This window comes from Triticum urartu, chromosome 3A (assembly GCF_056163025.1).
Source record: "Triticum urartu cultivar PI428250 chromosome 3A, HENAU_Tu73, whole genome shotgun sequence".
NCBI classification, from domain to species: domain Eukaryota; kingdom Viridiplantae; phylum Streptophyta; class Magnoliopsida; order Poales; family Poaceae; genus Triticum; species Triticum urartu.
This window is the reverse complement of record NC_141875.1, coordinates 548,721,855-548,745,249: the sequence shown is the minus strand read 5'-3', so window position 1 is coordinate 548,745,249 and position 23,395 is coordinate 548,721,855. Positions and strand designations below refer to the sequence as shown.

Genomic DNA, 23,395 nt, shown 5'->3' with positions numbered 1-23,395 from the left:
CAGCAAGGACAAAATCTTCGCCCTGTACATCCTCGTGTTGCCAATGAAGTGCAGATTGAGAGAATAATTGATAGCATCAATGCACCCGGTCCGCTCACTCGTTCAAGGGCAACACAGCTAGCAAATTTCCGTGGGCACTTCGCATTCATCTCAATAACAGAACCCAAGAAAGTTGAAGAAGCCTTCATGGAACCTGAATGGATTCAAGCTATGCAAGAAGAGCTTCAACAGTTTGAGCTGAATAATGTATGGGAACTGGTTAAGTGTCCTGATCCTCGGAAGCACAATATAATAGACACCAAATGGATATACCACAACAAGCAAGATGAGCATGGTCAAGTTGTCAGAAACAAAGCTCGTCTCGTTTCTCAAGGATATACTCAAGTTGAAGGGATTGACTTCGATGAAACATTTGCTCCTGTGGCTCGACTTGAAGCCATACGCATACTGCTAGCGTATGCAAATCATCATAACATACTTCTATATCAAATGGATGTGAAGAGCGCTTTTCTCAATGGCAAGATTGAAGAAGAAGTGTATGTTGCACAACCTCCTGGCTTTGAAGATCCAAAACATCCTGACATGGTATACAAGCTCAACAAGGCACTGTATGGCCTCAAACAAGCCCCTCGGGCTTGGTATGACACACTCAAATACTTCCTGAAGAGCAAAGGCTTCACACCTGGTTCCCTCGACCCCACTCTCTTCACGAAGACATATGATGGTGAACTGTTTGTGTGCCAAATATATGTGGATGACATTATCTTCGGCTGCACCAATCAGAAATACAGTGAAGAATTTGGATATATGATGCAAGAGCAATACCAGATGTCCATGATGGGAGAGCTGAAGTTCTTCCTTGGTCTTCAAATACGACAGCAACGCAACGGCATCTTTATATCTCAAGAGAAGTATCTCAAAGATTGCCTGAAGAAGTTCGGTATGCAAGACTGCAAAGGCTTCACGACACCAATGCCAGCCAAACATCATCTGGGTCCCGACGACAATGGTAAAGAGTTTGATCAAAACGTATACCGCTCCATGATTGGTTCTTTACTTTATCTATGTGCATCTAGGCCAGATATTATGCTTAGTGTTTGCATGTGTGCTCGATTCCAAGCGGCACCAAAGGAATCGCATCACTTAGCTGTGAAGCGAATTCTTCGATATTTGGCTTACACCCCAACTCTAGGATTATGGTATCCAAAGGGCTCAGAGTTTGATCTAGTTGGATTCTCGGATGCTGATTATGCTGGTGACAAGGTTGATCGCAAGTCTACATCAGGCACATGTCATTTTCTAGGACGATCACTTGTATGTTGGTCTTCAAAAAAGCAGAATTGTGTATCTCTCTCCACTGCTGAATCTGAATACATTGCTGCTGGATCTTGCTGCGCTCAGCTTCTATGGATGAAGCAAACACTCAAAGACTATGGCATTCATCTAAAGCAAGTGCCACTCTACTGCGACAACGAAAGCGCCATCAAGATTGCCAACAACCCAGTTCAGCACTCGAAGACAAAGCACATTGAGATTCGTCATCACTTTCTCAGAGATCATGTTGTGAAGGAAGATATTGATATCATACACGTCAACACTGAAGAGCAATTGGCAGATATCTTCACCAAGCCCTTGGATGAGAAGAGATTTTGCAAGTTACGGTGTGAGCTAAATATCTTGGAATCCTCAAATGTCCTGTGATCAGGCACACATCCTAACACTTATGCATATTGATGACTTAGATGTGCAACACACGAAGTAAAGTATATCTTCAATCAATGAAGACATGCATTCTAAGTGTGAATACATTAATGAGGAATTTGACTTCGGAGCACCACGATAATTGTGCGCCGTGTCTGGGTCTAATACTTCCTATACGGTGGGTAACGCCACCACCAAATGTTCTGTTTGAAGTGTTTCACTCATGGCGTTACATTTGCTATGTCTTCACATTTGGTTTGGCTTCAATCTCAACATGTCTTCATGATTATCTTCACTATGTTGATTATATATATATATATACTAGTGTTCTGTCCTCTACAGCATTCACTTATAGCTATGTCTTCTTGTTGAATCTTTTGAACTAAGTGAATGTGATCGGACCCTAACCTCTCTATGCTTTCTATCTCAAACTCTATCTCTCCAAATCATATGCATTCTTTTGAAACTGTCAAATGTCTTCTCTGCGTCCTTGTCAGCAGGAGATACAGAGACAAACATTAAGCTCACTTTCAATGCTAATTCCTTCACCTGAAACCCGGAGAAGTGGGAATGACCACCCGACAATCCAGGCGTGCGTGGGACGTGGAACAACCTCCGATATGCTGCATGATGGCCACGTGTTCCTCAGATGTGAATCGCCAGGGGCACCTGTGTAATAACACTGAGCTGCCCCTGTCCCTATAAATACACGCCACAACACAGTCATTATCTCTTCTTTCACTCTCGCATGAACCCTAGCGCCACCGCTAGCCCTCGACGATGTCGGCGACGAAGCGCTTAGCTGCCGCAACCTCTCCGACGCCGTCTTCACGCCGACTGCGGACATCGTCCTCTCCGCCATCGCCGTAGGTGTCCTCCGTCGCCAAGTTAGGGCACGGATGATCGAACTTCTCGGCCTCCTCTTCCACTCTGTCTAGCAGTTCCTTGTGTGGTAAATAAGAACCTCCTTTTTACGGCCCCTTTGATCCTACAGATTCGTCACTTTCTACCACAAGTGGTTTTTGTTCACACATGTTGGATCCACTTCATACTGCATCTCATATTGTGCCTAGTATGTTCACTTATGCTTCACAAAGTAGTTAGATTCCTCACTTGTACTGATCCATGGATTCGTACAAATCTGGAACCAACTCCTTATCTATGAGTGAATGTCTTCGCATGATGAGGTCAATGTCTTCTAAACTGATTTATCTTCAAAATCTTCTGAGAATGCATATGACCTCTTCCCCTTCCCTCGCACCTTAATGCTGTCACAGGTACATGTCCGTGGGAGAATCCCTTGGTTCTCATAGTCTGCATTCATTTGCAAAATTCTTACAGTATCATATAAATTCTCCCGAAGCAAGTTCCTGTTTGTCCAGCAAGCAAAAGCCTTTAAAGCCTTTGAACATGTTGAAGCCATTCAGTTTGAAATTCATGGCTGCAGAGAAATCAGCAAGGAAGGGTGGCAGACAGCATCGTGAGGGAACATCAAGAGATTTGCCTGATGACCTCTCAGAGCTTTACAAGACAGATCCTGAAGAGGATTACAATCAGCGCAAGACATGAATCCAATGGATTCGACGATATTGGGCAGAACAGTGGTTCAAGTACAGATTTATGACAAAGGAATATGCTGAGAAAAATGCCATCAAGCGACCTTGGGGAGACATCCTATACAAAAATCTTCAACCCAGGTCCAGAGATGAATCCATTGAACAAAGCTTCTATCCCTGCATGGTCCGTGGACCACAGCCTGCGGATGCTGACCCATCGTCACTGCTATGGTGTCGAGATGACAATCTGTTCAAGCGCAACTTCCAGTTTGCCCAGAATTCGGCGAAGCAGAACAAGAAGTCTTTGGGACTAGACTTCAACCCTGGTCCCTCTGCTCCCCGTGCCGATGGCACCCGCGAAGCTGAACCCAATCTGGTTGGGCCCTTCTACAACCTGGAAGGTCTCATCACTCATATCGTGGTTCAAGGGACAGCCGTGGATGAGCCTGCAGATGACACTGAATCAGATGAAGCGCCTACAGCGTCGAAGCCAAAGAAACTGAAGCAGCCTAAAGCTTCAAAGCCTGCCTCAGCACCAAAAATCTCACGGGCGAAGCCACTGGCTACTGCACCTCTTAAAGACAGTGTGCAGTCTGAAGATCTGTCACGCATCTCCAAGCCCCAGAAAGTCAAGATGCCTCTGCCACACACCAGCCAAGAACTGACTGCTCCTGCTATTCTACGCAATGATGCCATTGATCTGTCCAGTGATGAAGATCTTGCAGATGACGCTCTTGAGCAACTGATCAAGAGCAAAGAAGAAGCAGAAATCTTCAATGATCTACCTCTCTTTGACGTGGCAATCATCCACAACTTCATTGATGAGTGGTTTGACACGCCCAACCTCAGCTTCGAAGATCTGCAACTTCCAATTGGCCTCAGTGTCGCCTTCCATGGCGCCATTGCTTCAGAGCTAGCTCTAGCTCAGCGCATCATCGAACTGAAGCAAAAGATTGACTTTGAGAAAGCTCAGTTCAAGAAGCATATGGCCAAGCTCAGCGTGCAAGAGGTGAAAAACTTCAAGATCATGCTGCACGAGCTCAAAGAAGCCTTTCTCAAGAAACGTGCAGAAGCTCAAGGTTCTCGTGAGCGCATGAAGGTCCTGGCTGACAAGAGTGTGCAAGCCTACAATGAGGCTGAGAAGCGCAAGGCCCTTGGTCGTCTTGGCATCGACCCCAGGATGGCTGCAAAGCAGAAGAAGAAGAAGCCCGCTATGGCCGAACCCGACGCACCAAGGCAGGAAGCACATCCCATTGTCTTCCCAACCAGCATGACTGGCTCGAAGCCAAAAGCCAGGTCTACCACTTCAGAACTGAAGAAGACAAGGACTGCTAAGGCTGAAGCCAGAAAGAGGAAACATTTTGAAGCCTTTGATGTTGCTCCCTCCAAGAAGAAGCGGAAGACCAAGAAGGAACAGGCTGCTCCCACAGAGCCCTTAATTGTTGAACCCATCTCCATGGTTCGCCCTGCCGCTGAACATCAAGAGTGCCAACTGACTGTCCATGAGCCTGCTTCCACAGAGGCTCATAAAGCTGAAGACTTTCCAGCAACCAATCCCACTGCTGCTAAAGACATTGGTCACCATGACCATGTTGAAGATGATGCAGTTCTTCCTCAGATCGAGCACCAATAGGTATCATCGCCTGTGTTTACGCACAGCGAACTCATCAGCATTGGTCGTCCTCTGACGCCAATTGCTCAGGATGCATCATGGGCTGATCACCCACAAGAACAAGAAGAAGATGACCTTGAGGCCCAGCCAACTCCTTCTCCAAAAGCATCGCCAGCGTTACGCAGGCTTCGCAAAGGACCAAGGCCTCCAGTCTCTGAATCTGAAGCTAAAGCTGCTGAAGATGTTCCGGCTGTATCAGCCGATGAAGAAGAAACCCCAAGAGTTGCTACACCCCCGTCTCACCAAGAAGCTGTTCTCGAGGAGAACGTGACTGTAACCGACCCTCCAGCTCATCAAGTGGAGGTTGAGAATCTTGAGGCTGCCACCACCAAAACAAATGAAGCCAATGACGTTGTCATGGCTGAAGCAAATGTGGAGCCTGCACCAACCAATGAGCCAGAAGTCAGTAAAGCAAATGATGCTACTGCTCCTGTTCCTGCGCCTGCTGCTGATCCTCAGTTTGACTATCATGTTGAGCACAGGCCTCAGGTACAGAAGCCAATTCCAAGGTTGCCCAGGTTTCCAGGTCCTGCATCAGCACCTGGATCCTTCAATGTCAACGGCTTCAAAGCAGACAACACTTTCTTCAACAGCTCCAAGAACCCCTACTCAAGGGAACAAATATCTTCTGATCGGTTCTGGAGCTATCCACATCGAAGCTATTACTCCTGCATTCTGTACAATCAAGGTCGCATCTTCCCACATAAGCGTCTTGACACAGAAGCAATAGCTGGTCTGCCCTGTCTGGAAGAAGCTCTGGATTGCTTCAAAGAGGTTGGACTGTTGCCTTTTGTCACCGACCAAGAGCACTGGAACGAAGAGTTGCTGCTCCAATTTTATGCCACACTTCACATACGTGGCTACAACAGAGATCCGAAGACTTGGGTCCTGGAGTGGATGACAGGAAATGTTCATCACGAAGCCAAAGCCTTTGATATCATTGAGCTCACTGGTCTGCCCACTCCTGGAGACCTCTATGAACCTGGCTGTCAGCTTCACAGTGAAGCTATGGAGAACATCTTTCAGAAGCCTGAACCGAACATGAGTCAGATGCTCAGTATGATGAAGCCCTTGCCACAAGATGTTGCATATCCTAAGGAGTTCTTTGTTGAAGACCTTGAGTATCTGCCAAGGACTATCTATCACATCATAAGGTGAACTCTCTGGCCCATCAAAGGACATTCTCCACATGCCAAGCTGGAAGGTGCAATGAAGACTTTGGTCTTCTATATTCTTCATGGAAAATGCTTCAATGCACAAGACTTCTTCATCCGCCAACTTGCTGCATCAGGCTCTGATCTTTTTGGCTTGAAGTTCTACGCTCCATGGATAATGCGGCTGATGAAACTCCACTCCGCTATCTCATATCAGCCATCTGCTCGCAATCATCGGATCTTTCTGCCTGATGTGGATATGTCCGTTGAAGCCATTTATCCTGAGCTTGCCAAAGAGCCTCTTAGTCTTCAGAATGCGGAGCATCAAAGTTTCTCTCAGAACATTGAAGGAGTTGAAGCAGTCACTCGTGTTTATCCTCTGGATGGAACTACACGTGCACCTCATCGTGCCTTTACTGAAGCCACCGAAAGCACTATTGCCCAACGACCCAAGAAGCGATCTCAGGTTCTCAATGATCGAGAGCTTCTGGTGGCTCTTCATCAGAAACAGGATAGGCATCATGACTGGCTGAAGCGCCAAATGCAAAGCCTCTTGGTGGATGTCAACCGCATTCGCAATCTTGCCACCAAGAATTCCTTTGTTGCCCATGAAACCTCTCGACGCACATGGAAAGGGCTGACACTTATGTGCTCTGAAGATGATCTTCAAGAGGATGGCTTCTCTGAACGCTTCAAGTTTGACTCCACACCTCCTCGAAGGGCAGTGCTGCGACAAACTCCATCTCTTGAAGACTCTGAGTTCTCTTCCTCTGCGGCAACTGTGAATGCCAGAGTGATCGAGGACGAAGACGATGCTACTTCACCGCCCCCTCCTTCAGCACGCTTCAACACTGCTCCAAGTTCTTCTGCACCGCCGAACACCACCGACGACCCTGCTGCTTCACCTACTCTTCATGGGAACGAGTAGATGCTCTATGTCTTCAAACCTTTTTGGTCCTTACTGACGAAAGGGGGAGAAGCATATGAGTTTGATAGTCTTCAAGCGGGTCCATATGGGCGGTTGCTTTATATTTTGCCTAGTGTTTACAACTCTCTTTTTGATACATTTGGTTCTTTGAGTTGTAACACTTAAACTCGATGGTCGTCTGCTACTTATTTGCTACTTTGTGATGCGATGATAAATTCCGCATGTGCGACGATAAACTCCGCACTTAGATCATTTTGCAGACGTCCATTTTCCATTATGCATGTCATTATCTTCACATACCTTCACATGCATAATGAATTGTCATCATAAGTTGAAGAGGATCTCCACAAGTACAACCTGCCATGTGCATTTGCATTCCAAAAGAAAATTACTTATATGCACATCTTCAGGGGGAGCCCTTGCAACTTATGAAGACAAGTCCTTATCCTTTACAATTTCACATATTATATTCCCCGTTGAAAACTTCAACTAGTTTGTCATCAATCACCAAAAAGGGGGAGATTGTAAGTGCATCTAGTGCCACCCCTAGTTGGTTTTGGAGTATTGACGACAAACCTAGTTGAGGGACTAATGTGTTTGTGAGAATTGTAGGATAACATAGGTAGAAGTCCCTCATTGATTCGGTTTTCCTACCAGAGATGACCCCTAAAAATGTATGAAGACATTGATGTCAAAGGTGGTATGTGAAGATACTCACATTGAAGACTATGACAAGAGAAGACATCGCATGAAGCCTATGGAGCTCGAAGACTTAGATCTTTCGTAGTTCTTTTTTCTTCTTTATTGAGTCATAGGAACCACCGTACTGTTAAGTGGGGTCCAAGAGAACCAGTCAGAATGACTGAAGTGATGCTTAACCAAAACCTATGTCTTCGAGTGAAGACTATGAGAGCGAATCTTGTTCAGAGTCGGACAAGTCAGCTTTGCTTGTAGCCCAAGTAAAGTTGCCGTGTGTGTTTGAAATCTGACCGTTGGAACACGTGTCAGTTCCTTAGTGACCCAGGGTCATTTCGGACAAATCAGGCCGGGTTGCCTAGTGGCTATAAATAGCCCACCCCCTACAACCATAAACGGTTGGCTGCTCAGAGTTAAAGTATGGCTTTTGTCGTTTGAGAGCAACCCACCTCAAAGCCTTTGAGAGAGAATTCCTTGCGAGGATAAAGCCCTAACCACCCAGAGTCAAAGAGTGTTAGGCATCACTTAAGTCTTCCTGTCTGTGTGATCTGAAGACTTATTACACTTGAGGACTGTGAATCCTCTAGCCGGTTAGGCGTCGCGTTCTGAGCATCCAAGAGTCATTGTGGATCACCGGTGAACGAAGTCTGTGAAGGTTTGGGAGTCTACCTTGAAGACTTACCAGAGTGATTGGGCGAGGTCTGTGTGACCTTAGCTCAAGGGGAATACGGTGAGGACTGGGTGTCCTGAGCTGCGTGTTCAGGACTGGGTGTCCGGGACTGTGTGTCCTCAGGTTTAAACACCTAGCCGCCCTAACCAGACGTACAGTTGTCACAGCAACTGGAACTGGTCTAACAAATCATTGTCTTCAACGAGTCACTGGTTTCATCCTTCCTTTCCCTTTACTTACTGTTGGTCCTTGTGAAGTCATTGTATGATTGCACTATCTTTTGTCTTCACTGAGTGACTGCGTATTCTGTTTGGCTTCATAATATCTTCCTACCTGATCCTAACTACCTAGCTGCTATAGGTCATAGTGCTTTCACTTCATTGAATACTTGACTATGGTTTGCCTAGTGTAGTCTACCTTCCGCTGCATGGTAATAGGTCTATTTCTATCGTTTGTCTTCGAAACTTCCACGTTTCGAAGACTTTCATAAAAATCGCCTATTCACCCTCCCTCTAGTCGATATAACGCACTTTCAGTCTGTTTGTCTTCATCCTGTGTTTACGCTTTCTGTACTCTGTGCTTGTTTTTCATTTCATCATGAAGACCATGCTCATGTTCTGTTATGTTTACTTCTGAGTACTTATTCTGCTGCAAGTAGTTCTTCACTCAGGAATTTCCCCACCCTGAAATTCCTCAGTGAAGATTTCATAAAAATCGCCTATTCACCCCCCCTCTATTTGATATAACACACTTTCAATTACAAAGATAACAAATCATGCATATAAGAATTCAAGGAAGATTCAAATAGTATTCATAGATAAGTTGATCATAAATCCACAATTCATCGGATCTCGACAAACACACCGCAAAAGAAGATTACATCGAATAGATCTCCAAGAACATCGAGGAGAACATGGTATTGAGAATCAAAGAGAGAGAAGAAGCTATCTAGCTACTAGCTATGGACCTGTAGGTATGAGGTAAATTACTCACGCTTCATCAGAAGGGCAATAGAGTTGATGTAGAAGCCCTCCATGATCGAATCCCCTCCGGCAGGGTGCCGAAAAAGGTCCCTAGACGGGATCTCACGGATACAGAAGGTTGCGGTGGTGGAAAAGTGTTTCCGTGGATGCCTCTAGTGGTTTGGGAATATATGTGAATATATAGGCGAAGGAATTAGGCCAGGGGAGTCACGAGGGGCCCACAAGAATGGGGGGCGCACCCTCCCCCCTTGTGGCTTCCTCACGGCTCTTCCGACTTGATCTCCAAGTCTCTGGGTGTCTTCTGGTCCAAGAAAAATCATCGCGAAGGTTTCAGTCCATTTGAACACCGTTTGGTATTCCTTTTCTGCAAAACTCAAAAACAAGAAAAAAAAACAAAAACTGATACTGGGCTCTGGGTTAATAGGTTAGTCCCAAAAATAATATAAAATAGCATATTAATGGATATAAAACATCCAAAGCAGATAATATAATAGCACGGAACAATAAAAATTTATAGATACGTTGGAGACGTATCACCTATATCTCAATCTTTACCTCTTGACCATTTCGAGACTCCTTGTCGTGTTCGTGATCTCATCCGGGACTCCGAACAATATTCGGTCATCAAATCACATAACTCATATAATACAATATCGTCATCAAATGTTAAGCGCGCGGACCCTACGGGTTCAAGAACTATGTAGACATGACCGAGACACCTCTCAGGTCAGTAACCAATAGCGGAACCTGGATGCCCATATTGGCTCCTACATATTCTACGAAGATCTTTATTGGCCGAACCGTTATGACAACATACGTTATTCCCTTTGTCTGTCGATATGTTACTTGCCCGAGATTCGATTGTCGGTATCTTCATACCTAGTTCAATCTCGTTACCGGCAAGCCTCTTTACTCGTTCCGTAATACATCATCATGTAACTAACTCATTAGTCACTTTGCTGTTGGGGAACGTAGCAGAAAACAAAAATTTTCCTACGGTTTCACCAAGATCCATCTAGGAGTTCATCTAGAAACGAGTGATTAGATGCATCTACGTACCTTGTAGATCGTGAGCGGAAGCGTTCAAAGAACGGGGATGAGGTAGTCGAACACGACGTGATCCAAATCACCGGAGATCCTAGCACCGAACGGACGGCACCTCCGCGTTCAACACACGTACGGTCAGCGTAACGTCTCCTTCTTCTTGATCCAGCAAGAGGGAAGGAGAGGTTGAGGAAGATGGCTCCAGCAGCAGCACGACAGCGTGGTGATGGTGAAGCTGCAGTACTCCGTCAGGGCTTCGCCAAGCACTATGGAGGAGGAGGAGGTGTTGGAGAGGGAGAAGGAGGCAACCAAAGGCGTGGATGAAAAGCCCTCCTTACCCCACTATATATAGGAGGGCCAAGGGGGGGCGCCGGCCCTAGGAGATCCAATCTCCTAGGGGGTGCGGCCAAGGGGGAGGAATCCTTCCTCCCCAAGGCACCTAGGAGGTGCCTTCCCCTCCTAGGACTCTTCCTCCCTTGAAACCCTAGGCGCATGGGCCTCTTGGGGCTGGTGCCCTTGGCCCATGTAGGCCAAGGCGCACCCCCTACAGCCCATGTGGCCCCCCGGGACAGGTGGCCCCACCCGGTGGACCCCCGGGACCCTTCCGGTGGTCCCGGTACAATACCGATAACCCCGAAACTTGTCCCAATGGCCGAAACAGGACTTCCCATATATAAATCTTTACCTCCGGACCATTCCGGAACTCCTCGTGACGTCCGGGATCTCATCCGGGACTCCGAACAACATTCAGGTTACTGCATATACATATCCCTACAACCCTAGCGTCACCGAACCTTAAGTGTGTAGACCCTACGGGTTCGGGAGACATGTAGACATGACCGAGACGACTCTCCGGTCAATAACCAACAGCGGGATCTGGATACCCATGTTGGCTCCCACATACTCCACGATGATCTCATCGGATGAACCACGATGTCGAGGATTCAAGCAACCCCGTATGCAATTCCCTTTGTCAATCGATATGTTACTTGCCCGAGATTCGATCGTCGGTATCCCAATACCTCGTTCAATCTCGTTACTGGCAAGTCACTTTACTCGTACCGTAATGCATGATCCCGTGACCAGACACTTGGTCACTTTGAGCTCATAATGATGATGCATTACCGAGTGGGCCCAGTGATACCTCTCCGTCATACGGAGTGACAAATCCCAGTCTTGATCCGTGTCAACCCAACAGACACTTTCGGAGATACCCGTAGTCTACCTTTATAGTCACCCAGTTACGTTGTGACGTTTGGTATACCCAAAGCACTCCTACGGTATCCGGGAGTTACACGATCTCATGGTCTAAGGAAAAGATACTTTGACATTGGAAAACTCTAGCAAACGAACTATACGATCTTATGCTATGTTTAGGATTGGGTCTTGTCCATCACATCATTCTCCTAATGATGTGATCTCGTTATCAATGACATCCAATGTCCATAGTCAGGAAACCATGACTATCTGTTGATCAACGAGCTAGTCAACTAGAGGCTTACTAGGGACATGTTGGTGTCTGTTATTCACACATGTATTACGATTTCCGGATAACACAATTATAGGATGAATAAAGACAATTATCATGAACAAGGAAATATAATAATAATGCTTTTATTATTGCCTCTAGGGCATATTTCCAACAGTCTCCCACTTGCACTAGAGTCAATAATCTAGTTACATTGTGATGAATCGAACACCCATGGAATTCTGGTGTTGATCATGTTTTGCTCTAGGGAGAGGTTTAGTCAACGGATCCGCTACATTCAGGTCCGTATGTACTTTACAAATCTCTATGTCTCCATCTTGAACATTTTCACGAATGGAGTTGAAGCGACGCTTGATGTGCCTTGTCTTCTTGTGAAACCTGGGCTCCTTGGCAAGAGCAATAGCTCCAGTGTTGTCACAGAAGAGCTTGATCGGCCCCGACGCATTGGGTATGACTCCTAGGTCGGTGATGAACTCCTTCACCCAAATTGCTTCATGTGCTGCCTCCGAGGCTGCCATGTACTCCGCTTCACATGTAGATCCCACCACGACGCTCTGCTTGCAACTGCACCAGCTTACTGCCCCACCATTCAAAATATACACGTATCCGGTTTGTGACTTAGAGTCATCCAGATCTGTGTCGAAGCTAGCGTCGATGTAACCCTTTACGACGAGCTCTTCGTCACCTCCATAAACGAGAAACATTTCCTTAGTCCTTTTCAGGTACTTTAGGATATTTTTGACCGCTGTCCAGTGTTCCTTGCCGGGATTACTTTGGTACCTTCCTACCAAACTTACGGCAAGGTTTACATCAGGTCTGGTACACAGCATGGCATACATAATAGAACCTATGGCTGAGGCATAGGGGATGACACTCATCTCTTCTATATCTTCTGCCGTGGTCGGACATTGAGCTGAGCTCAATTTCACACCTTGCAACACAGGCAAGAACCCCTTCTTAGACTGATCCATATTGAACTTCTTCAATATCTTATCAAGGTATGTGCTTTGTGAAAGACCTATGAGGCGTCTTGATCTATCTCTATAGATCTTGATGCCTAATATATAAGCAGCTTCTCCAAGGTCCTTCATTGAAAAACTCTTATTCAAGTAGGCCTTGATGCTGTCCAAGAGTTCTATATCATTTCCCATCAAAAGTATGTCATCTACATATAATATGAGAAATGCAACAGAGCTCCCACTCACTTTCTTGTAAACGCAGGCTTCTCCATAAATCTGCGTAAACCCAAACGCTTTAATCATCTCATCAAAGCGAATTTTCCAACTCCGAGATGCTTGCACCAGCCCATAAATCGAGCGTTGGAGCTTGCACACCTTGTCAGCATTCTTAGGATCGACAAAACCTTCCGGCTGCATCATATACAATTCTTCCTTAAGGAAACCATTAAGGAATGCCGTTTTGACGTCCATGTGCCATATTTCATAATCGTAGAATGCGACAATTGCTAACATGATTCGGACGGACTTTAGCTTCGCTACCGGTGAGAAAGTCTCATCGTAGTCAACCCCTTGAACTTGTCGATAACCCTTAGCGACAAGCCTAGCTTTATAGATGGTCACATTACCATCCGCGTCTGTCTTCTTCTTAAAGATCCATTTATTTTCTATGGCTCGCCGTTCAACGGGCAAGTCAGTCAAAGTCCATACTTCATTTTCATACATGGATCCTATCTCGGATTTCATGGCTTCTAGCCATTTGTCGGAATCCGGGCCCGCCATCGCTTCTTCATAGTTCGAAGGTTCACCGTTGTCTAACAACATGATTTCCAAGACAGGGTTGCCGTACCACTCTGGTGCGGAACGTGTCCTTGTGGACCTTCGAATTTCAGTAGGAGCTTTATCAGAAGTATCTTGATCATTATCATTAACTTCCTCTCTAGTCGGTGCAGGCACCTCAGGAACATTTTCTTGAGTTGCGCCATTTCCCGGTTCAAGAGGTAACACTTCATCAAGTTCTACTTTCCTCCCACTTACTTCTTTCGAGAGAAACTCTTTCTCTAGAAAGAATCCATTCTTGGCAACAAAGATCTTGCCTTCGGATCTGAGGTAGAAGGTATACCCAACAGTTTCTTTAGGGTATCCTATGAAGATGCATTTTTCCGACTTGGGTTCGAGCTTTTCAGGTTGAAGTTTCTTGACATAAGCATCGCATCCCCAAACTTTCAGAAACGACAGCTTAGGTTTCTTCCCAAACCATAATTCAAACGGTGTCGTCTCAACGGATTTCGATGGAGCCCTATTTAAAGTGAATGCGGCAGTCTCTAAAGCATAGCCCCAAAAAGATAGCGGTAAATCGGTAAGAGACATCATAGATCGTACCATATCTAATAGAGTGCGATTACGACGTTCGGACACACCATTACGCTGAGGTGTTCCAGGCGGCGTGAGTTGTGAAACTATTCACATTTTCTTAAGTGTGTGCCAAATTCGTGACTCAAGTATTCTCCTCCACGATCTGATCGTAGAAACTTGATTTTCCTGTCACGTTGATTCTCAACCTCACTCTGAAATTCCTTGAACTTTTCAAAGGTTTCAGACTTGTGTTTCATTAAGTAGATATACCCATATCTACTCAAATCATCAGTGAGGGTGAGAACATAATGATAGCCACCGCGAGCCTCAACACTCATTGGACCGCACACATCAGTATGTATGATTTCCAATAAGTTGGTTGCTCGCTCCATTGTTCCTGAGAACGGAGTCTTGGTCATCTTACCCATGAGGCATGGTTCGCACGTGTCAAATGATTCGTAATCAAGAGACTCTAAAAGTCCATCTGCATGGAGCTTCTTCATGCGTTTGACACCTATGTGACCAAGGCGGCAATGCCACAAGTATGCGGGACTATCATTATCAACTTTACATATTTTGGTACTCACACTATGAATATGTGTAGCATTACGCTCGAGATTCATTAAGAATAAACCATTCACCATAGGAGCATGACCATAAAACATATCTCTCATATAAATAGAACAACCATTATTCTCGGATTTAAATGAGTAGCCATCTCGAATTAAACGAGATCCCGATACAATGTTCATGCTCAAAGCTGGCACTAAATAACAATTATTAAGGTTTAAAACTAATCCCGAAGGTAAATATAGAGGTAGCGTGCCGACGGCGATCACATTGACCTTGGAACCATTCCCGACGCGCATCGTCACCTCGTCCTTTGCCAGTCTCCGCTTATTCCGCAACCCCTGCTTTGAGTTACAAATGTGAGCAACTGCACCGGTATCAAATACCCAAGAGCTACTACGGGTACTAGTAAGGTACACATCAATTACATGTATATCATATATACCTTTTGTTTTGCCGGCCTTCTTGTCCACTAAGTATTTGGGGCAATTCCGCTTCCAGTGACCACTTCCCTTGCAATAAAAGCACTCAGTCTCGGGCTTGGGTCCATTCTTTGGCTTCTTCCCAGCAGCTTGCTTGCCGGGCGCGGCAACTCATTTGCCGTCCTTCTTGAAGTTCTTTTTACCCTTGCCCTTTTTGAACTTAGTGGTTTTATTCACCATCAACACTTGATGTTCCTTCTTGACTTCTACCTCTGCTGATTTCAGCATAGCAAATACTTCAGGAATGGTCTTCTCCATCCCCTGCATATTGAAGTTCATCACAAAGCTCTTGTAGCTCGGTGGAAGCGACTGAAGGATTCTGTCAATGACCGCGTCATCCGGGAGATTAACTCCCAGCTGAGTCAAGCGGTTATGCAACCCAGACATAGTGAGTATGTGCTCACTGACAGAACTATTTTCCTCCATCTTACAGCTAAAGAATTTGTCGGAGACTTCATATCTCTCGACCCGGGCATGAGCTTGGAAAACCATTTTCAGCTCTTCGAACATCTCATATGCTCCATGTCTCTCAAAACGCTTTTGGAGCCCCGGCTCTAAGCTGTAAAGCATGCCGCACTGAACGAGGGAGTAGTCATCGGTACGTGCCTGCCAAGCGTTCATAACGTCTTGTTCTGCAGGGAGAACATGTGCGTCACCCAGCGGTGCTTGTAGGACATAATCTTTCTTGGCAGCTATGAGGATGATCCTCAGGTTCCGGACCCAGTCCGTATAGTTTCTACCATCGTCTTTCAGCTTGGTTTTCTCTAGGAACGCGTTGAAGTTGAGGACTACGTTGGCCATTTGATCTACAAGACATATTGTAAAGATTTTAGACTAAGTTCATGATAATTAAGTTCATCTAATCAAATTATTCAATGAACTCCCACTTAGATAGACATCCCTCTTCTAGTCATCTAAGTATAACATGATCCGAGTCAACTAGGCCGTGTCCGATCATCACGTGAGACGGACTAGTCAACGTCGGTGAACATCTTCATGTTGATCGTATCTTCTATACGACTCATGCTCGACCTTTCGGTCTTCTGTGTTCCGAGGCCATGTCTATACACATGCTAGGCTCGTCAAGTCAACCTAAGTGTTTGCATGTGTAAATCTGTCTTACACCCGTTGTATGTGAACGTTTTGAATCAAACACCCGATCATCACGTGGTGCATTGAAACAACGAACTGTCGCAACGGTGCACAGTTAGGGGGAACACTTTCTTGAAATTATTATGAGGGATCATCTTATTTACTACCGTCGTTCTAAGCAAACAAGATGAAAAACATGATAAACATCACATGCAATCAAATAATAATAGTGACATGATATGGCCAATATCACATAGCTCCTTTGATCTCCATCTTGGGGCTCCATGATCATCTTGTCACCGGCATGACACCATGATCTCCATCATCATGATCTCCATCATTGTGTCTCCATGAAGTTGCTCGCCAACTATTACTTCTACTACTATGGCTAACGCGTTTAGCAATAAAGTAAAGTAATTTACATGGCATTTCTCAATGACACGCAAGTCATACAAAAAATAAAGACAACTCCTATGGCTCCTGCCGGTTGTCATACTCATCGACATGCAAGTCGTGATTCCTATTACAATAGCATGAACATCTCATACATCACATATATGTCATTCATCATTCATCACAACTTTGGCCATATCATATCACAAAGCACTTGCTGCAAAAACAAGTTAGACGTCCTCTAATTGTTGTTGCAAGTTTTACGTGGCTGAAGTAGGGTTCTAGCAAGAACGTTTTCTTACCTACGTGAAAGCCACAACGTGATTTGTCAACTTCTATTTACCCTTCATAAGGACCCTTTTCATCGAATCCGCTCCAACTAAAGTAGGAGAGACAGACACCCGCCAGCCACCTTATGCAACTTGTGCATGTTAGTTGGTGGAACCGGTCTCACGTAAGCGTACGTGTAAGGTTGGTCCGGGCCGCTTCATCCCACAATACCGTTGAAGCAAGATAAGACTAGTAGCGGCAAGAAAGTTGACAACATCTACGCCCACAACAAATTGTGTTCTACTCGCGCAAGAAGAACTACGCATAGACCTAGCTCATGATGCCACTGTTGGGGAACGTAGCAGAAAACAAAAATTTTCCTACGGTTTCACCAAGATCCATCTAGGAGTTCATCTAGAAACGAGTGATTAGATGCATCTATGTACCTTGTAGATCGCGAGTGGAAGCGTTCAAAGAACGGGGATGAGGTAGTCGAACACGACGTGATCCAAATCACCGGAGATCCTAGCACCGAACGGACGGCACCTCCGCGTTCAACACACGTACGGTCAGCGTAACGTATCCTTCTTCTTGATCCAGCAAGAGGGAAGGAGAGGTTGAGGAAGATGGCTCCAGCAGCAGCACGACGGCGTGGTGATGGTGAAGCTGCAGTACTCCGTCAGGGCTTCGCCAAGCACTATGGAGGAGGAGGAGGTGTTGGAGAGGGAGAAGGAGGCAACCAAAGGCGTGGATGAAAAGCCCTCATTACCCCACTATATATAGGAGGGCCAAGGGGGGGGCGCCGGCCCTAGGAGATCCAATCTCCTAGGGGGTGCGGCCAAGGGGGAGGAATCCTTCCTCCCCAAGGCACCTAGGAGGTGCCTTCCCCTCCTAGGACTCTTCCTCCCTTGAAACCCTAGGCGCATGGGCCTCTTGGGGCTGGTGCCCTTGGCCCATGTAGGCCAAGGCGCACCCCCTACAGCCCATGTGGCCCCCCGGGACAGGTGGCCCCACCCGGTGGACCCCCGGGACCCTTCCGGTGGTCCCAGTACAATACCGATAACCCCGAAACTTGTCCCGATGGCCGAAACAGGACTTCCCATATATAAATCTTTACCTCCGGACCATTCCGGAACTCCTCGTGACGTCCGGGATCTCATCCGGGACTCCGAACAACATTCGGGTTACTGCATATACATATCCCTACAACCCTAGCGTCACCGAACCTTAAGTGTGTAGACCCTACGGGTTCGGGAGACATGTAGACATGACCGAGAAGACTCTCCGGTCAATAACCAACAGCGGGATCTGGATACCCATGTTGGCTCCCACATACTCCACGATGATCTCATCAGATGAACCACGATGTCGAGGATTCAAGCAACCCCGTATGCAATTCGGTCAATCGATATGTTACTTGCCCGAGATTCGATCGTCGGTATCCCGATACCTCATTCAATCTCGTTACTGGCAAGTCACTTTACTCGTACCGTAATGCATGATCCCGTGACCAGACACTTGGTCACTTTGAGCTCATAATGATGATGCATTACCGAGTGGGCCCAGTGATACCTCTCCGTCATACGGAGTGACAAATCCCAGTCTTGATCCGTGTCAACCCAACAGACACTTTCGGAGATACCCATAGTCTACCTTTATAGTCACCCAGTTACGTTGTGACGTTTGGTATACCCAAAGCACTCCTACGGTATCCGGGAGTTACACGATCTCATGGTCTAAGGAAAAGATACTTTGACATTGGAAAACTCTAGCAAACGAACTATACGATCTTATGCTATGTTTAGGATTGGGTCTTGTCCATCACATCATTCTCCTAATGATGTGATCTCGTTATCAATGACATCCAATGTCCATAGTCAGGAAACCATGACTATGTGTTGATCAACGAGCTAGTCAACTAAAGGCTTACTAGGGACATGTTGGTGTCTGTTATTCACACATGTATTACGATTTCCGGATAACACAATTATAGCATGAATAAAGACAATTATCATGAACAAGGAAATATAATAATAATGCTTTTATTATTGCCTCTAGGGCATATTTCCAACATTTGCTTGCAAGGCTTCTTATGATGTGTATTACCGAGAGGACTCAGTGATACCTCTCCGATACTCGGACAAATCCTAATTTCGATCTATGCCAACTCAACAAACACCTTCGGAGATACCTGTAGAGCATCTTTATAATCACCCAATTACGTTGTGACGTTTGATAGCACATAGGGCATTCCTCCGGTATCCGGGAGTTGCATAATCTCATAATCGAAAGAATATGTATTTGACATGAAGAAAACAATAGCAATAAAATGATGTGATCCTGTTATCAAATGACAACTCATGTCTATGATTAGAAAACCTTAACCATCTTTGATCAACGAGCTAGTCAAGTAGAGGCTCACTAGAGACACAGTGTTTGTCTATGTATTCACATATGTATTTAGGTTTCCGATCAATACAATTCTAGCATGAATAATAAACATTTATCATAAATAAGAAAATATAAAATAACAACTTTATTATTGCCTCTGGGGCATATTTCCTTCAGTACTATCATGGCATGACGAAAAATCGAAGGCTTTCTTAAAAAAAGTTTTAAAACGCTCTATTGACAACGTACGTTTTCTTTTCCAAAGTAAAAAAAAACTCTAAAAGATAACGTACATTTTCTTCTCGTCCAAAATACTCAAACCCACGGCAACAAGCCGATCACTGGAGCGGTGGAGCCCGCGAGCAGCACGCAAGTCGGAAACCCACGCGTACGTAGATCGATCCGCATCTCCATATGTCCGACTCCTCTGCCCTGCCGCGCGGGCCCAACTCGGCGCCAAAAAATCCATCTCGCATCTCACGCTCTTCTAGCTCTCTCCCCCCGCCATGGAAGACCGGCAAGCCACCGGCGGCGCCGGCGCCGCGACCAAGGTCCGCGTGAACGGCACGACGGCCGAAGCAACACTCTCCACCACAGGCGGCTGCCCCGAGCTCCGGTGGCGCTGCGCTGGGGCCACGGCGGAGAGGAGCCTCTCGCTGGAGGCCGACGTGCTCGGAGCCGAGGCGAGCGGCAAGGAGGTCGTCGTCAGGGCCTTCGTGGCGGAGGATGCCGCGAGACCGCCGTCGCGCGCCAAGGCGAGAGGGAAGAGGCGCAGGAGGGAGTACGTCTTCGAGATGGCCGACGGCGAGGGCGCGGCCGCGGCCTGGGGCGAGACGCTACGGGGCTGCTTGGACTCGATAGGTACGTGCCTTTGGTGCCTCCGTCCGTCGTGCCGGTCACCACGCGACCAGCCCAAACTGTCTCGGATTTTTCGATTCCTCTGATGATGCACAGTGCTTCTCCAATCTAGATGTGACGAGCTGCTCCTCTGTTTCATCAACTAGTAATTTTTTACGGGATTATATCAGCTGTTTCTAGTAGTTTATAATGCGATGCTCCATTAGCGTAAACGATTCATATTTCGTGATGAACATGCGATAACAGGGCGGCCCAAGAGATTGTTCGTCCTCATCAACCCCTACGGAGGCAAAAGACGGGCGAGCAAGATCTACGAGGCAGAAATCAAACCCCTGTTCGAAGCCGCCGGCGTCGAAGTCACAATGCAAGGTAAGGTTGGTTTTCCATGGTTTTTTGAAGCGCGATCTTCTTCTCCGACATTCTTGGCCCTTACGGTTATTTTGATCCGCCTGGTCCGTGGTTTCGTTAATTTGTTTCAGAGACCCGGTACCGGGGGCATGCCCGGGAGGTGGCGTCCTCTCTCGACCTTGCAAGATACGACGGGATCGTCTGCGTCAGCGGCGATGGCGTCCTCGTGGAGGTTGGTAACACGCAAATATTCTGTACCATGTTTAGGTTTGCATGGTTGGCATGGCACGGCATGGCAGGGGTCGAATCCACAGCGTTGACTCCAGTAGTTGTAGTTGGCATTCGATATGCAGCTGCGAGTTGACTTCACATAATGTTAGTGGACGGATCTCACTTGATCATCTTGTCTGGAAGGCTGGCGATAAACAAAAAAAAAACACTGAGAGATATTAACAGCATCTGATGCAAGTTTAGCTTGAGCAGTTTATAGTGCCTTCAAATCTACTCATTCGCAGTTAAAAAAAAAAAGTAAAAAAATCTACTCATTCGCAGAAAAAAAGAAAAGAAAAAAAATTCTACTAAAAAAGCCATAGAAAATGTCGTACATACTGTAAGGTTCCTACTTCTTTTTTTCTTCCCATGCTGACATTTCTGGCATGTAGCTTGTGAATGGGATTCTGCAAAGATCAGACTGGGAGGAAGCAATAAAGATGCCAATTGGCATAGTTCCAGCTGGTAAAGAACAACTGATCTTTTTTTAGCTGAATAATAATCGATCTTTGGTCAGACACTAGTAGCACCAAAAATTCTGAAAGTGCTCAAACATGTGTGTTGGCTTGTTATTTATGCAGGCACAGGAAACGGCATGGCCAAATCACTTCTCCATGCTGCCAGCGAGACGTGCTCAGTTTCAGACGCCGTATTTGCCATTATCACAGGTCATAGTATGCTTTCAGGCACATAATATAAGTTCCCACGGCAGTTTCAAATAGAGAAATCTGATGGAAGCAACAACTCTCTCGTTGCACAGGTCACAAGCAGGCCTTGGATGTCTGCACCATAGTGCAAGGGGAAAAAACCGTTTTCAGCGTGCTGTCAACTACTTGGGGTATGCAAACGCAACCATGAAATCAACAATGTCTGTTAAATTCCAATGGAGCTTCTGTGGATGCCGGATCTGACTCTTTCAGAAAATTTTCAGGTTTGGTGGCCGATGTTGACATCGAGTCTGAGAAATACAGGTGGATGGGGAGCGCACGGTTCGACTTTTATGTGCGTAATGTTGGTTCTTTTGTGATAACTTGAAATCTTTGGAAACTAATGCCTCACGTCGTAACGAATTCTTCTTGATTGATCCCAGGCTCTGGTTCGCATAATGAACTTGCGCCGATACCGCGGAAGCGTCCACTTTGTGCCTGCCCCGGGCTACGAGGCATACGGAGATCCTGTCAAGCAGGCCGAGACTCCCATCGTGGAGCGAAACGGGGAATCTCGGGTGTGCTCTTATCAAGGCCCTACGGCCGAGTTTCAATGTTCAGACTGGAGATCCATCGATGGCCCATTTGTGGGTGTGTGCGTCTACAACGTGCCATGGGCTGCTGAAAACGCCATGGCAGCTCCTGAAGCCAAGGTAATATTTTTGTCTTTGTTTCACAGTGCTAATCTGATCAAGCTCCATTTGCTTCTGCAAAACCTGCCAGTTGAGTGCTGGTGTAATTTGCGTGAGATGCATGGTGTGGATTTGATGCAGTTCTCAGATGGCTACATGGACGCGGTCATACTGAAAGACTGTCCGAAGGCCGATCTTTTGGCTCTGCTGCTGAAGATGAGCGATGGGAGCTACGTGAAATCGCCACATGTTACATATTTCAAGGTTGGCCATTTTTTCCCTGTCAACCTGATCATCAACTTGCAGCGATTCAGAACACCGTGCCAACCTTCTTCCATAGAGTGGTTCATCAGTAGGTTCGACTTTGCAGGTGAAATCATTCCGGTTATCGCCGGGGCAGCTCATGGAGGATCCGAAAAGGGGCGGCATCGTAGACGTGGACGGCGAGGTGGTTGCCAGAGGAGAAGGAACGTACGGCATGAACCAGGATCAAGATTTGATGGCCTATGGCCCTTCTGTTCAGCTGACCGTGCACCAGGGCTTGGCCACTGTATACTGTCCCAAATGATCCTACCTTGCCTTCTCCTCTCACCAGAGATTGTCCCTTTGTGTCAATTGCTTTATTCTTGTTCATATTTAAAAAAGTACTCTATTGTATTCAAAACAAGATTCTTTCAAGAAAAGGTCACACGTCTCTGAGCAACACAATGTGCCTCGTCTTGCTTCAGTTTCAGTTCCAGTCCGAACCAACCCAAACCGTTGGCGCCCCGTTGTGCTTTCGTTGAACTGTATCTAGATAAATCTAAGACAAACTTCTTGGGACCGAGATAATAAATGAAATTATTGAATGCTAGTACATCTCAGTTCACAAGGGGTAACTTCTACAAGCATCACCAATCAAAAGTAACACGCCAAGACAGGATAACAAATTAACAACAATAACTGTAGAAGGTGGAGGCGAGGTCACTGGAGGCACTCCACTCAACTTGACAAGCAGCAGGTGGAGGCGAGGTCACTGGAGGGGAAAGATGTTGGGCCTGCTGAATGAAATTAATGAACGAATGAAACTTTGAAAATAATGAAGCATTTGAAAGATAAAAAAATGAAACAAATATTACAAAAGTTCATATTCACAAAGGGACTGGGGAAAACTTTACCTTTATCTTCATAGTTGTGA

At 46.1% G+C, this 23,395-nt stretch overlaps 1 protein-coding gene across 2 annotated transcripts; it reads left to right on the top strand.

Annotated features, from left to right (window-relative positions):
* Positions 1–19,818: 19,818 nt before the first annotated feature.
* LOC125544987 (sphingosine kinase 2) lies at positions 19,819–22,945 on the top strand. 2 transcript variants are annotated; one of them, XM_048708805.2, is made up of 10 exons: positions 19,819–20,264; positions 20,508–20,630; positions 20,741–20,841; positions 21,272–21,344; positions 21,461–21,547; positions 21,640–21,717; positions 21,811–21,890; positions 21,970–22,239; positions 22,360–22,482; positions 22,589–22,945. In XM_048708805.2, exons 1-10 carry the CDS (start codon positions 19,910–19,912, stop codon positions 22,784–22,786), a joined length of 1,488 nt encoding a protein of 495 aa, XP_048564762.2. In that variant the 5' UTR covers positions 19,819–19,909; the 3' UTR covers positions 22,787–22,945. The 2 variants fall into 2 exon arrangements, with proteins under 2 accessions (XP_048564762.2, XP_048564763.2); XM_048708806.2 differs by having other exon boundaries at positions 19,821–20,264; positions 21,811–21,881; positions 22,589–22,944.
* Positions 22,946–23,395: the final 450 nt, after the last annotated feature.

Bases quoted from the DNA above. Each gene is read 5' to 3' on its own strand.
- LOC125544987 (XM_048708805.2), top strand. From the start codon at position 19,910: ATGGAAGACCGGCAAGCCACCGGCGGCGCCGGCGCCGCGACCAAGGTC. The intron at 20,631-20,740 runs GTAAGGTTGGTT...AATTTGTTTCAG, and splicing joins CGTCGAAGTCACAATGCAAG to AGACCCGGTACCGGGGGCAT. The intron at 21,345-21,460 runs GTAAAGAACAAC...TTATTTATGCAG, and splicing joins AATTGGCATAGTTCCAGCTG to GCACAGGAAACGGCATGGCC.